The 14,322-nt window shown below is 47.5% G+C and overlaps 2 protein-coding genes across 4 annotated transcripts in view; one reads left to right on the forward strand and one right to left on the reverse strand.

The window, feature by feature from the left end:
- Nucleotides 1–3,165, reverse strand: part of LOC126531201 (uncharacterized) — a 46,920-nt gene extending 43,755 nt beyond the window's left edge. For 2 of the 3 annotated variants that reach the window (XM_050178629.2, XM_055071022.1), the window contains exon 1: nucleotides 3,008–3,165. In XM_050178629.2, coding sequence (XP_050034586.1) covers nucleotides 3,008–3,094 — 87 coding nt within the window. In that variant the 5' untranslated portion in view covers nucleotides 3,095–3,165. Of the gene's footprint in view, nucleotides 1–1,735; nucleotides 1,924–3,007 lie in introns of those variants that run through there. The other variant, XM_055071023.2, reaches the window with a different exon arrangement.
- Nucleotides 3,166–13,062: 9,897 nt separating this feature from the next.
- On the forward strand, nucleotides 13,063–14,322 carry LOC126531204 (ipis-1-like). The gene has a single exon (XM_050178634.2). The coding sequence runs from the start codon at nucleotides 13,077–13,079 to the stop codon at nucleotides 14,211–14,213; it is 1,137 nt and encodes a 378-aa protein (XP_050034591.1). The 5' UTR covers nucleotides 13,063–13,076; the 3' UTR covers nucleotides 14,214–14,322.

The raw sequence follows: 14,322 nt of genomic DNA on the forward strand, positions 1-14,322 counted from the left end.
AATTCATTAGCATGCTATCCTTGAAACCACAATTAAAGATAACAGCCTGCTCCATCCATATAATGACACCACTATTAATGAAGGCGCTGCTTGCCTGGAATGTGCATACCACCATGGGCACTCCGTATCTAAGGTGAAGTGCTGTGGGAATCAGGAAGTCACTACATTGTGCTCTGAAGGTGCCTTGCTGCTGCATTTTGTTACTTATTTTAAGTATAGGATAGTTCAACATAAAAGATAACTTCAGGTCAGTATTGCCAGGTCAAGCACCAATTACAGCAGAGCATAAGAAGGCAACAAACAAAGACACCAAGGAGAACATGGGGGAAGTTACTTGTACTTACTAATTGAATTAAAGAAATGATAAATTATTGAAAATGAAAGTAGATGAAAAACAACTAGTCACATGTGGGATATGAACCCATGTCTTCGCATTATGCGTGTGATGCTCTTACCAATTGAGCTACTGCGGTGCCGTTCGCCCATCCACTTTCTGGAATACTTATGTTTTGCTACAAGAACTAACCCCGTGAGTGTGAGCCAGCACTACTGCTCACAAACCTTGGCAGCAGATGTGGAACATCCTTTCTGCCACATGGGTCACGAATACGTGATCTACTTGGATGATGGCAACTGGTCAATAAACCCACACATGCTACCTGAAGGCATCACTATACAGTATACAAGAAAGTATGAACATTAAATATTACACTAAAAGGTGTGGAGAGCAGAGGTGTGATGAGAGACCTTACTTGCTAATAATTGCTATGTCACCCTTTGATTAAAGAATCTGTCTAAATGCGCTTGCTCAGTTATTGAACAAAAACAAGGACAGTTGAACAGTTTGTATGTACATTGGGTGTTCCCATCTGTAAACTCCACACAAGCAAAGCAGGCATGGTGCTAGACAAAGGAGGTCATAAACAACACTGTCTCTGAAAGATAATTGCCATGCTCCTGGTGCTCTTTGACTTCGGATGGCATTGCACAAAATATTTAAATAGTGAAATAAAGACGAGCATAGGTTTTATAAGTACATCAGAAATACGCATTTTTTTTTTTTGTAAGACGATGTATGTAACATATGATATTATGTATGTTCTCAGGATGTATAACAACATTTTTCGCATACCTAGGGATAATGTGGCAAGCTAGGCAAACTGTTGTACAAAGCATGAGCATTGCAGAAACTTTCACATACACAAATTCACACAAGTGCACACACGAAGAAAAAAGAGGTACAACGACCAATACCAGTGCAGCAATCTCCTCGCAAATATCAGAAATGTGCTGCCACCTTGCAATCAACCAATCGCATTTAAAAGAAAAGAAATACACTTGGCATCACATTTCATCTGTCGCCCCCTTAACCTTGCAGTAGCGCACTTCACGACCACACGCGACGATAAAGTAACAGCGGCGCCGTTAAAGAGCCGTTTGGACGTGCTGGAATAACGCACGTGAAGGATAACGGTTATTCGAAATCAAACGGCGAACGCAGAGTCACGGACTTCACGTGCAGACACCTGTTTAAATTTTGAATTAATGTGGCTAGAATATATTTTAGACAACAGCGTCTAACGTGCACTTAAGGCAATCCATGACAACTGCATTTCGCAACAGTTTCAATGCGACACACGACACCGATATCGATAAAGACCACAACGACGATAGGGACACGGAAATCGCCTAGAGACGCGTCAGTCAGCGGCCATGTTAGCAAAGTAATGCATACCATGCCGGAGTCCGCAGGGCCCAGGGCCGAATACGACGTGATGTTCTGCAAGTCGTCCGCGAAACGACCCCTCTTTCGTCACGAAAATCGGGTCGTCCAATGAGATTCTTGCCCCCTAGATCGGCGGGCTACCACAGCTACCGGCGTTCACTTCAGGAATTCGACGCGCGAGGCGTTCGAATACGCGCGCCGCCGTCCGCTGGTTGCGACAGACAGACACACACACAGCCGGTACCATGGAGGCAGGAAAACGTTACGAGGGATGTGCGCGATTGAAGCCAAACTTGGTGGCCCAGCACGTGATCGCACGTCAACGTGCGCGTTTGGTTTTAGTTTTCCCGCACTGCAGGCAGAGATACGGCAGGGCAGCCGAACAAACCTCACCGAATAAAAACTACTGGCAGAGCTACTGGGAACCAAACGCCTCAGCAAATCTTGATTCTTGTTCCGTGATTGCGACGCAAGAGGTCACATGTTGGGCCACCACTGAGCAAATGTATGGGCTTCATGGAGCGTTCCCTTGCCAAGGCTGACGGCGTGAAGTAATTTATTACTTTACTGAACTTTTGCTTTCTCCATGGTCGGAACTCTCTCTTGCTCTCTCCTCGTAAGGGCGATTCTCACTTTTCAGCCAATGGGGAGGTCGTCAGCGAAACGGGTTCGTGGCGGGAACGCGCAACAACCAATTGGCCGAACGCGAAAGCGCAATGTCGTCGCCTCGCGTTTTCTTGCGTAAGAGCGGTCCGCTCAAGAGCACTACGATATGTAGATCAGCCACGAAGCAGATGAACGATTAGAGCGCGCGAACAGGAGTCAGACAAGCGCGTTTCGCAGCAATGCGGCAGCGAAAAGACAATGTGCGTAGCGATTTACCGCAACATACAGCTGCTTTCGCACGAATAAAATGGAACCTCCATCGTGAAAATATGCACACTATAAAAAATAGGAATGAATTATATTTTGTTCCAGGACTTTACAGTCGCGCCTCGCTGAGCACAGATTATAGAGAATTTGGACATGGAACCGTGAGGAGCGCGACACGAGAACACTCATGTAATGCTTCGATCGCAGATCGTAGGAACGACCACAGTATCCGAAAGCACACGTATTGCCGGCCAAGGTGATATAGCGCATGCAGTACTCGAAGACGACAGAGTGACTGGCGGAAAACGAAGGCGACTATCCTCGCAGTCACACATGCATATGATCGCTCTTCCAGGTGATGATGGCGGCTATGCGTGAAGCGTAGGAATCGATCTTTCGTGGACCCACCTGCGAGTCGAGGCGCGGCGAGAGGCGCACCTGCAGGGGCTCGGCAATCAGTCTCTGGAAGTCGGTCCATGTGCCGCCCAACGCCATGCAGGCCCATCGGCCACCGCCGCCCAACCTCGCCGTCGCAGCAGCTTTCTCGCCCGGCAGCAGCGGCAACCGCGGCTTCTCGCTACCAAGAGGAGCGCGGCCGCCGAAAGCGCCGCCGCAGCAGCGCGGCACGCGTGAATACGGGCTTTACCTTTTCTCTCCTCTTCGCGTTCGATGCAGCGCCTTTCCTCCCGTGCTTCCCCATGTGCCTCCTCCTTCACTTCCCCACGCGCAGTAGAGAGAGCGGGCGGCGCGCTGTTGGTAAACGGGCGTCGACGAGGTTTATTATGCGGCGGCTGAATATTCAAGGTCTCGGTGACAAACGTTAATTGAGCACACGGCAGCGCTGCTGCTATAGTTGATCACGTAGTATTTCACAGTGAATGCGCTATATTTTTCATAATTTTTCTCAATGCGGAGAAAGCTTCGACGACCGGCGGTTCCTTGGTGACTGGCTCAGACACTGTTTCGCGGCAGCTCGTTCAGCTGGACCCCACATGCGCGCCTTTCCATGAGCTGCTCATTTCGGACAGATAATTAATCGGCTCATATATTCGTGTGCAGCATGACACAGTGCGGTTCGTTTCATTCGTAGTGCCTTAATCGGATAATTCAGTGTTCTGTACCTTTCTGATTTGATTAGCATTCTTGGAATACTTCACGCACTTTCCGGTATCTATGTTCGTTTGTTTCAATGTTCTAACTGTTTTACGGCCAAGTTTGGTCACTGGGTAGTCCGTGCATTGGCTTAGTAGCTCCACATTTTTCTTTTACTTGAGGTTAAGAGAGAAAAAGAAGTTGCAGTTTCACTCGACAGGCAAAGCATAGACAGTAATAAAGGAAAAATGACTCGCCATCCAGGTCCTAAGAAAGTGGCTGTCCAGCGGAGCTGCGGAAAACCGCCACTACAGGGTCGAACATCGGGCTGTTGCGTTATAGGAACCGTGTTCGAAACCACCTAGGTCACTGACTATGTGACACTGGGTGTGTGCCACTCTTCAATGAACCTCTTTGACGGCAACTTCGGCCACTGCGTATGTACCGCTCTTCAATGACAAAAAAGTTCCTTGAAAATTTCTTCGGTGCTGGGTAGGATCGAACCCCTGTAATATAGTATATTCAGACACGCGCCACGCGCGGGCTTCGCGGTGGCGTCGCTAGATGGCACAGCATGTCCGGAGTTACTGCATAGGCTTCATAGAGCTTCATGCAATTACTATAGGGAACTGTGGCGCTAGTGTCTACGGGAGTTGCAAGCAGCACAGTTCAGCCAGTATGAAAATGATACGAGTGGGAACGAACGAGACTTTGAAAGATGGTTAGCACATGGATTTGCCTAAACTTCGTCCTTCTGGCTTTAAACGGCTTCGTGACTTCGGAAAAGCATCATTTTCAACAAAGTTGTGCGTAAAAAAAGCTTTACATAAACATTATCTAAAGTGTCCGACGGCAGGATTCGAACATCGGAACTCTAGCACAGAAGCCCGATATTGAAAGCATAACGCTACGAATGCATTTATTTTATGACATATGAGGCCAAAATTTTCAGCAACACAACAAAAACAAAGCGCTACAGAAATTTAAGGTGACTGAAAACACATTCAAAAGTCAGGCAAGGACGTGAGAGCGCCCAATAAAGGCATCCAGTCCGGTACTGTTTCTTGTGCGGCGTACACACTATGAACATAAGCAACAGACCCCGGAAAAAATGACCGTGTCCTTCGCGGTGGTTCAGCGTGCCTGTCGCACATTCTACAGCGCCAAAGGCTATGTATAGGCCATGTAACATGAACATGTCATGTGATGTGTCAAGGGGATCTTTAAAAGTTAGGAAACAAATTGCGTATTGTATGATATCCAATCCATGCTTGGAATGACTCCCGACACCGGCAAAAGAAGCCGAGAGCGAGTGGGACTATACTAATCCAGGTACAACCAAATTAGGAACGCCCACTACGCTTTTTCTTCAACAAAGACACTCGCTCACCAGAACAGGAATTGGCCTCCCTGATGCAGTATTCGGCCACTCCCTCCCTCATGATAAAGGAAGTTGTACAATCAGTGCATTTTACCGGTGCTGACATATGGGGCAGAGTCTTGGAGACTGATGAAGAAGCTTGAGAACAAGTTAAGGACCGCACAAAGAGCGATGGAACGAAGAATGCTAGGCATAACGTTAAGAGACAGAAAGAGAGTGGTTTGAATCAGAGAGCAAACGGGTACATAGCCGATATTCTAATCGACATTAAGAGAAAAATATGGAGCTGGGCAGGTCATGCAATGCGCAGGTTAGATAACCGCTGGACCATAGGGTTACAGAATGGGTACCAAAAGAAGGGAAGCGCAGTCGAGGACGGCAGAGGACTAGGTGGCGCGCTGAAATTAGGAAATTCACGAGCGCTAGTTGGAATCGGTTGGCGCAAGACAGGGGTAATTGCAGATCGCAGGGAGAGGCCTTCATCCTTCGTCCACGTCGACATAAAATAGGATGATGATGATTATGATGATGATGATAACGACGACGACGATTACGTGTTGTCTAAGTCTTTTTTAAGTGTTCTTTGGAGAATGTCCCAGAAGAACACGGTATCCCTACAGACTACAATACAGTGATAAATCGTTTCAGCATGTGGACACAAACGAGAGTTTGTCGACTATGGCACGAAACAGCCCCTTGCTTCACAGCCAGGTTTTGATATTAAGAGTTGCCAATGTAATTTGAAGAAAAAATTTGGTTCCTGTAGGAATGATCATTCGACGGACACGCTTAAATACATCTAGCTAATAATATTCCAAATAAGGCGCACAATAGTGGGGAGCAGGAAACAATGTGTCTGTAAGTGCAGCAGAAATGTCCTTGTGGGAGACAGTGAAAATAAAATCCATACTAAAGCGAGCCTTTAGAAAGTGAATGCCTTCAACAACCTCCTTCAAGAAGCCACAGGAAGCCGTTGGTGCATCTCTAAAGACGACGACTAGTGGTGGCGTAATAACAATTTTTCAATGGGGGGCAAGCCATCTCTCTCTCTCTCGCTCTTTCTACACACACACACACACACACACACACACACACACACACGCACACACACACGCACACACACACACACACACACACACACACACACACACACACACACACACACACACCGTCTCGGATCGCTCTGCTGCCCCTTTGACTTCTGCAGTACATGCTCGTTTTTCGTATGGTATATCATAAAGCCTGACGCGTAGGGCTTCTGCCAAGGGGAGCGGAGCGACCTGGCGCGTAGCGCGGGTGTGAGGGGGGTTAGGTAGCTGCCGCATTAGCGGCCGTAGACCAATAAACAATGGCACGTTCTTTTTTACAGCAAAGCCGTATATGTTCTGGAAAAAGGTTCTGGTTCTGGAAAAAGATTGCGTGCGTCTACCGAGCCGTGTAGAACAAGAATTTAGTGTCCTTCCACTCTGTCTTACGGGCACGTATTTTTCTTCGGAAAGGCAACTTGCCACTAATCGTAATGCTTCGGAGGTATAGCGCCTGCGTGCGAGAGCCCTCGCGCAACGGAGGGGGGAATAGGGACACGAAGCAGGGAGGGAGGGAGGGGACGTACTGTCGATTGTTATCTCGCTCGCTTGTTCGTTGCGGGAAGGGCCAAGAAAGGGCGCGTGCACTTGGGCAAGCGAGCAGCGCCCTAGCGACGTTATCAGCAGTTGCACTTTGGACTTGCTATGGGCAGGACGCGCCTAGTTCGCTCTGAGGAAAAAGAGCGTGTCCTGAAAGAGCGACAACGAGAGCAAAAATGCGAAGGGGCAGGAAAGCGGCGAGAAGCCGCTGCTGCTGAACACGCAGCGGCCCACGGGTCGGAAATATCCAGTGTGGGCCGTGCAGACGGAAGATGGGCCCGTCGTCGCGGCGGACGTCGCTCCGGCTACGTCCAAAGGAGAGATTGAGACCTTTTTAACAGATGCCTTTGGTTGGATCTCATCCTTCGAAGACAAGCCGATCGTCATAGTGGCAGACTTTACCGTCTACCTAGCGCACCCCGACGACAAGTGGATTGCATTCCTCCTGTTGGAATGGTTTGGAATTGAATGCTACGCGGATGTCAATGTGCCGACCACGCGTCACCGGTCGTGTATAGATTTAATCTTTAGGTAAGAACGTGTCTAGCATAGCAGTACAACCGATCGCTGTCTACCAAATCGACAGACAAAATAGAAACACACAAAATGTCGCGCAATTTAAACCGCTGATATGGCAACACTAATTAAATACCGGTAAGTTATAAGAAGCAAATCTGATTTTGTGTTTTCAAAGGTGGTTAGATAAGACGGCCCCAACAGACACGGGATGATCCAAGGGTGGTAGCCGGTAGATTAGGCTTGTTTTTGACTGCTCAGCGATAGCTTTCGCAGCAGTGCAAGCTTGCAAGGCGGGTCATGCAGTCGTCTCGCACCACAAAGCACCGTTACCCTTAACTGCTTAGCGGGGCCGGCCGAGCATCATCTCCTGCAGCACGTGGTGACGACGCCCGAAAGACAATATATAGCTGCCCAAGCAGGGGATACGTAATAAAGAAATCCTACATATGAGAGCGCAATTCTGCGAGAAAGCTTGACATCAGCTGTTGCTTTGTTGAATTCGCCAGTGCACAGCCGAAAGTGCCCGCCTTCCCAAGTGTGTCTGTGTAGAGTGGGCGTGCCTCTTCCCCCGCACCCAACACCCAGGCACAGTGGCGGCTACGCCGATGACAAGCATGGTGTCACGCACGCGCGGGCAAATATAAACATGTCTCACTCGATGACCACGAGCACTCACTGTCACATCGCTGGCGCGATGAAGAGTTCTGGCAGCGAGAAGCTGTTTCTAGTTTCGCCGTGAAAACACCTTTCATGGCCAAATAAACGAAATCAGTCTTGAAAGTGCTGGGAACCTCAATTGCACTATTGAGGTTCCTAGTATGACAGACCAAGTAGCCCGAATCAATGCCTAGATAAAGTCTTGAAAGACAACTGCAGACTCGTAGAGGTTTGGAAATTTGCCAGCTGGAACCGAGTAGACGCCGTGTACCATACACATACCGGTGATGAGTGTCGTGAAGAACCAATGAGTCCAAGACTCCGTGTGCAGCTTGTGGAAAGGCCAGAACCCCCTTATCAGGGCTTCAAGTGGATTTCTGTAGACTCGAGTGATCTTGGTCAGGACTCCAGGCGCCGCATGACCGGCTTTCAAAAGTAGAGGGGGGGGGGGGGGGCAAATGACCTACTTTGCCCACCCGCCGGTAGATAGCCTGTGATGACAGCACAACTATTTCTGGAAGGTAACTGATTAATTGTAGTTGTAACATCTCTCTTAGAAACGGACTGTTTGCATCACGATTGAACAATAACTGGGAGACAAGTTGCCTTACACAATATGAACTGCGCTGACCCCCCCCCCCCCCCCCCCAGTTCAAAAGGAAGAAAAAAATAAAGGTTATCACGCCGCATGGCCGCAACACGTGAGCTCCATACATAGATAGCAAACACACGATGAAAAGCTTGCAACCTAAGCCGCGAGCAGAGTAATACCTGCAAGACAAAGTCGAGCTATTAGGGACACATTGCAAGGTTCAGCTCGGATAAATATGGACAACTGCCTCTCCTGTCAGTTGTTAACCTTACGTTGTGCTTCCTCAACTTCCACTGACCAGTTAGGATTAGTACTGCGATATTAAGAGATGGGTGCACCTAAGTACTTGAAGTCGTGGACAAGCGGAACCTCTGCAATTAGCAGCAATTATGCGTGTTAGCTGAATTCTATTGCCTTCTGCATTTTAACAAAAAAGTATACATTGCCTTGAAATACAGGCCAATGAAGGAGATAAAGCGGAACAAACCAAGTCACAAGAACAAGAATTTGTGAGTATGCAGCAAAGCTACCATTGCTTCTTAGAATACATGTTTCACTTCCATGTTAAGACCATTTTATCTGAAAGATAGATCAACCAATCTTTCTGTGTTGAGACTGAATTGCTGGGTACATAGCGAACTGATGAGATTCATCATTGTCACCAGAATGGCTATGATGCGGGACAATTAGGAATTGCTAAGAACTTTTTCTAGTTAAAGGGAGTTTGGCCACGACCGTTCACAACAATAAACGAAAGAAAAAGACGTTTGTGGATCGACTTCTTTCATCGCATCAAGAAATTCTGATGGGAGTCAATTCAAACTGAGAGGACCTCAGTCGGAACCAATTTTGCCAATTTGATATTAACCCCTATCGATCCCTTTCCACCCTACCCCACTTCTATTACAAAATATATAAAGCAGATGGATCCACTGGTCTTCTTTTTCAAGTTTTGATTGGAACGTAGAAATTCCATCAGAGCACTTTGCTCATACTACGTCGCGAAAATTATCCACGTGCTTCTATGTTGTGCAGCTTTCCAATGCAAGAAAAAAGAAATACTGTCGCCCAGAGGTCACAATTTATAGGGTTAATCACTTTGATTAGGGCTTGCGTTGGGGCTAGTTGGAATACCATACTCGTGTTTAGAAAGCAGCGCTGCAAAGTTGAACCACAGAGACGGGAACAGCACAGACGAAGTGCATCTATCAACTGTTTATTGCTTGTTCACTTGACTTTGTGTGCATCACAAACAAACAACAATCCCTTTAAATTGTAATGTATGGGCGATAGGACATGCCTCATTGTTCTTTTTTTAACAGAAGTGAAAATGTACCTGCTAGATGCCATTGTCTGGCCACAATACTCAGCGCTCGGCTACACTGAAAGAACAGTGAAAATGCCTCAAAGATGGCTGGCTTTGAGACATGCCTGCAGCGACGTGCAGTTGGAGAATGCACTTGAGCCTGCATACTTGTACAAGACTACCACAAAACTATTTCCCATCCGATCACTACTGAACGTCAGTTTGCGCAATCGACCACGTCGAAAGTCAAAAGGTTGCAGCCCTCGCCTCGTGACAGAGTGAGCGGATGCTCTCCGTCCAGTGATTACACCTTCTGTCCTATATTCTTGGCGTGTCATGGGTTGTGACTGCAGAAGAACATCGGGATAACAGCTACCATTGCATCACGACCGCCATCATCATGATCACCCGGAAGCCAAACCCCGGACCTGGACGACCGTATATAATGTGCCTGCACCTGGAACATCAAGGACTACTTTCACGCCGCGCACGTATCACTCTACTATACAATCCAATCCTTCCTTTCATTTAGGCCGGCAGCCATTCCCCACTGAAAGCAAACAAACGATCAAACAGGTCACTTCTTGATTGATTACTATTTATACACGTAGTGCATTTGAGCTTCATCATAATGGAGTACAACATCGCTACAAACCTTGCTTCTAAAATTCCCTTCTGACTTTTCTGCCTAAGCAGAAACATTTTTCTCGATAGGCAAGCCTGTTTTTACCATTTGCAATCGTCCTCAATGTAGGAAAATTTTGTTGACAAGTCGTGCTTGCTAAACCTAGGCGAGCGTCAATCAAGAAGCGTGAAATTGAGCCCATTATAATGCGCTGATATTGGGACCATAGCACTCCTTGTTCTTGTTCCCTGGTGAAATGACGCAACCCACTCTGGGGGAACGGCCATGAATCGGGCGATGAAGGAACTGCTAACATTTGTTTTTTTTCTGAATAGATTAGGGTGAAACGAAATAAGTACCTTGTAATTGGGATTTAAAGATTTACTGTTACATGTATGAATAATCAATTATCTAAATATTTTTGTGAATTTTGTGAACATTATAAGAATTTTTAAGAATTCTGACGTCTTCAGCATCTCTTCTGTTCAATTATTTCTAAAATTTGTAGTTCATGTGCTCTCGCAGAGCAGTTAGTATGGTCAGCTGTGTGAGAACCACCGCAGATATAACACTGTTCTTCCTGTGATGAACAATGATTTAATTCGTGAGTTTCTCCACATTTATGACACCGAGAACTGATCGGCATCCCTTAATGCTATGCCCGTAGCACCAACAACTAAGACGCTGAAGGGGGCGAGGAGATAGCGATTGAACCCGGTAGGTGAGTGGCCACGCCTTGATCTCTGTCGGACGAGTTGTTCTGGCGAAGGTAACAATGACTGATTCTGTGCGTATCTTCTTGTTCTCAAATAAGCTAGAGCAACGAAATACGGCCACGGCTCCGGTGACAGAAAACATGTCTAAAATTTCTGAAGGGGAGAGGCTCGAGTCGACCCCACGAACAAGTCCTTTAACACAGGCTAAGTGAGTAGGAATGAAGGAGCTTACCGCACATTTGAGAAGGTCAGTGACACAGGCCTGGTCTGGCTAACAGCAGAGAATGCCTTCACGACCAAACTGCCGTACTTCGGTCATCAGTTGGTAGTGGGGTGTCGCCTTCTTAATTCTTTCTGAATGAATTTGGGGTTTTTCACTCGAACTGACTCTGCAGTGGACGGTACCACGGCCACAGGAACGTTGGTCAGTCCGCTGCGCAAGAGAAGTTCAATCGAATAATCATGAAGTGCAAGAGAAGCCGACCAGGCAGTGCTTCCCTGGCCGAGAGAAGAAACAGACATCAGTCTGGTTTACCTAAGTCAATCACCGCCCGATATCCAGCCGCTCCTCGAGAGGGTACACCAAGACACCAGGAAGGGGCCTCTCCAGTGAAATGGTTCATAGAGTCGCACGGCAAGGATCCGTCGAAGAACCAGGCAGGCCGAGAACGTCGACACCGGGTCCCGTGGAACAAGCTTCAGTGGAACTTCAGTGACGCGCAGAATTGGATTGGATTTCCTTTTTCGATGGCGTGTACCCACTGCGGGAAATTGGCCGAGATTTCGATGGTATTAGTAAGGTTTTGGTGGTACAAAAACTGGTTAAAGTGTCATGTGGAAACGGATGAAAATAATGTTTGAAGAACTTAAGGAAAATGTCTTGAAACAACCATGAATTCCTCTATGACTGAGCAGACATCCCTGTGGTACTTGCCAAAAGAGGAGGCTCCTAGCGAAAATATATTTAAAACGGAGAAATATAAACCAAGTTGCGTGAACGTTGGTTCTAAGATGTTTTTCCTTAAAGCAGATAAACGGCGGCGGAATAAGAAAAAAATGATCGATAGCGTCATCTACTGCACAGAATGGGCACAGAGGGGAGGGAGCAGAAAAAGTGCCTTCCTTGTCTTCGTCACCTACACGCTATATGGTCCCCATGTAAGAATCAGACCAACTAGCCCAAAGCTCTGCAGTCTTGAACTTATATTGCACTGATTGATTGACAAATTACGCGAATCACAGAAACAGTTGTATTCTGTGTGATTTAAACGTGCTGCTGCTAATAAATATGGGATTGTACGGTACGGACGAAACGTGCGAAATTTGAAGATGCTCGATTAAACAAAAGCATGTGTTAGCACGCGTGCAGAAAAACGAGGCAAACGAAGTGAGCGCGCAATACCCTTTTTATTCGGAGTTACACCTTCTTATATTCTATTTTATTTAAATTAATAACTGAGTACAACCACCCCATTTTTCATCCATCTACCATTGTGGCTATTTGCCATGTTTTAATGGACCATCGTCCTCATAATCATAAAAAACCCTATACCAAATCAACATAATCCTGATTAACGGATCAACAGCAGCGGACCACAGCCAGCTGGAATAGGTAAGCGCTATCATTCACAGCTGCTTGATTTATTGCTTATTTAGTTACGAAAATGAAGGCTTTAACATCCTCCTCATTAGTTTGTGTTATGCCTTGATACAGCTCCATCCTGTGTGTGCTCAGTTGATGGATTACTCTAGTAGTCCAGCACAGAAAAAACGCCCCCATTTGTCCGCCTATGTTGTTTCCCATTTCTCAGCGCGTATGCATAACTTCCGGCTTGCCGATTTCCCGCTTTAAACACCGCAAATTCTCTTGTGAGGATGCGAGTTTTCGTTCCACTCGTCGGCTTTCCAGAGCTAATTATTTTTGTGCGCATTTGGCTTATTCACAGGACTTCGAGTGCATAGTCATGCCGAAGCATCTTAGTCGCATGATTTCGCACTTTTCGATGGACCTGCACCGGGAGCTGCTGAAGTCTAGGAATGAAAAACCCGAGAACGTCGTCTCTTCGCCGTACGGCATTGCGGCAAGCCTCTCCATGACGCTCTTCGGAGCGCGTGGGAACACCGCCGAAGAGCTCTTGGCCGCGCTACATGCGAAAGACGAAAAAATTCACGATCAGTTCGCGTCGTTTTTACCGAAGTTGGTGAGTCATTCCCACAAGCTGCAATTCCAAGCCGCCCACAGAATCTACAGTGACCTGAAGTTTCCAGTCACTGCCGAGTGCGCAGCCTTCCTGAACTCTACATACTCCTCCACAATCATGTCCGTGGACTTCCAGAACAACAGCGAAAACATTAGAGCCCAGATCAACGACTGGGTCAAGGAGGCCACCGAGTCTAAGATAACGAATCTGCTGGCTCCAGGAAGCGTCGGTCCTTCGACCAGCGTGATCTTAGTCAACGCCAGCTACTTCAGCGGGCTCTGGGAGTCACCGTTCCCGGCGAATACGACGTTGCGCCGCGATTTCCACCTCACCGCCCACACCAAAGTGCAGGTGGACATGATGTCCCAGAAGCAAGATTTCGCGATCGCTCACAATGATGAGCTTGCAGTCAGGGCCATCGAGATACCTTACAAAGGCGGCAGAGCGTCCATGGTCATACTACTGCCCGATGCCATCGATGGGCTGTCGAATCTAGAGCGTCACATATCGCATTGCAAGCTGTCTGATATCCTGGCAGACTTCAAGGAGACATCGAACGTCCAACTGAGCATGCCTAAGCTCTTGCTACAGCAGAGTTTTTCTCTGAAAGACACCTTCCGGGGCATGGGAGTCAACGACCTGTTCTCGGCCAAGTGCGACCTTTCGGGCATGTTCAAGAGTGGAAATCCCTCCGTGTCCGACATAATCCACAAGGCGTACCTGCAGGTTGACGAAGAAGGAACGGAGGCTGCAGCGGCCACGGCTGTTACGGGTTGTGGGCCTTGCGACCCAGGAGCGACGCAGACAACGGAGTTCATAGTTGACCATCCGTTCATGTTGTTCGTTTTGAGGAGCAAGTCCGACGTGGTCTTGTTCATGGGCTCCGTGAGACATCCGTGATGCTTCTTTCTTGTGCCAATTCTCGACTGTCGTCGACTGCGTGCGGCGTTTGCACATGTTATTTTACTGGAAAAATTAATAAACTGCGAGTTTCCCACGTGTACGTATG

Source organism: Dermacentor andersoni, chromosome 5, assembly GCF_023375885.2.
Source record: "Dermacentor andersoni chromosome 5, qqDerAnde1_hic_scaffold, whole genome shotgun sequence".
In the NCBI taxonomy this organism is placed as follows: Eukaryota; Metazoa; Arthropoda; class Arachnida; order Ixodida; family Ixodidae; genus Dermacentor; species Dermacentor andersoni.

Bases quoted from the DNA above. Each gene is read 5' to 3' on its own strand.
- LOC126531204 (XM_050178634.2), top strand. From the start codon at position 13,077: ATGCCGAAGCATCTTAGTCGCATGATTTCGCACTTTTCGATGGACCTG.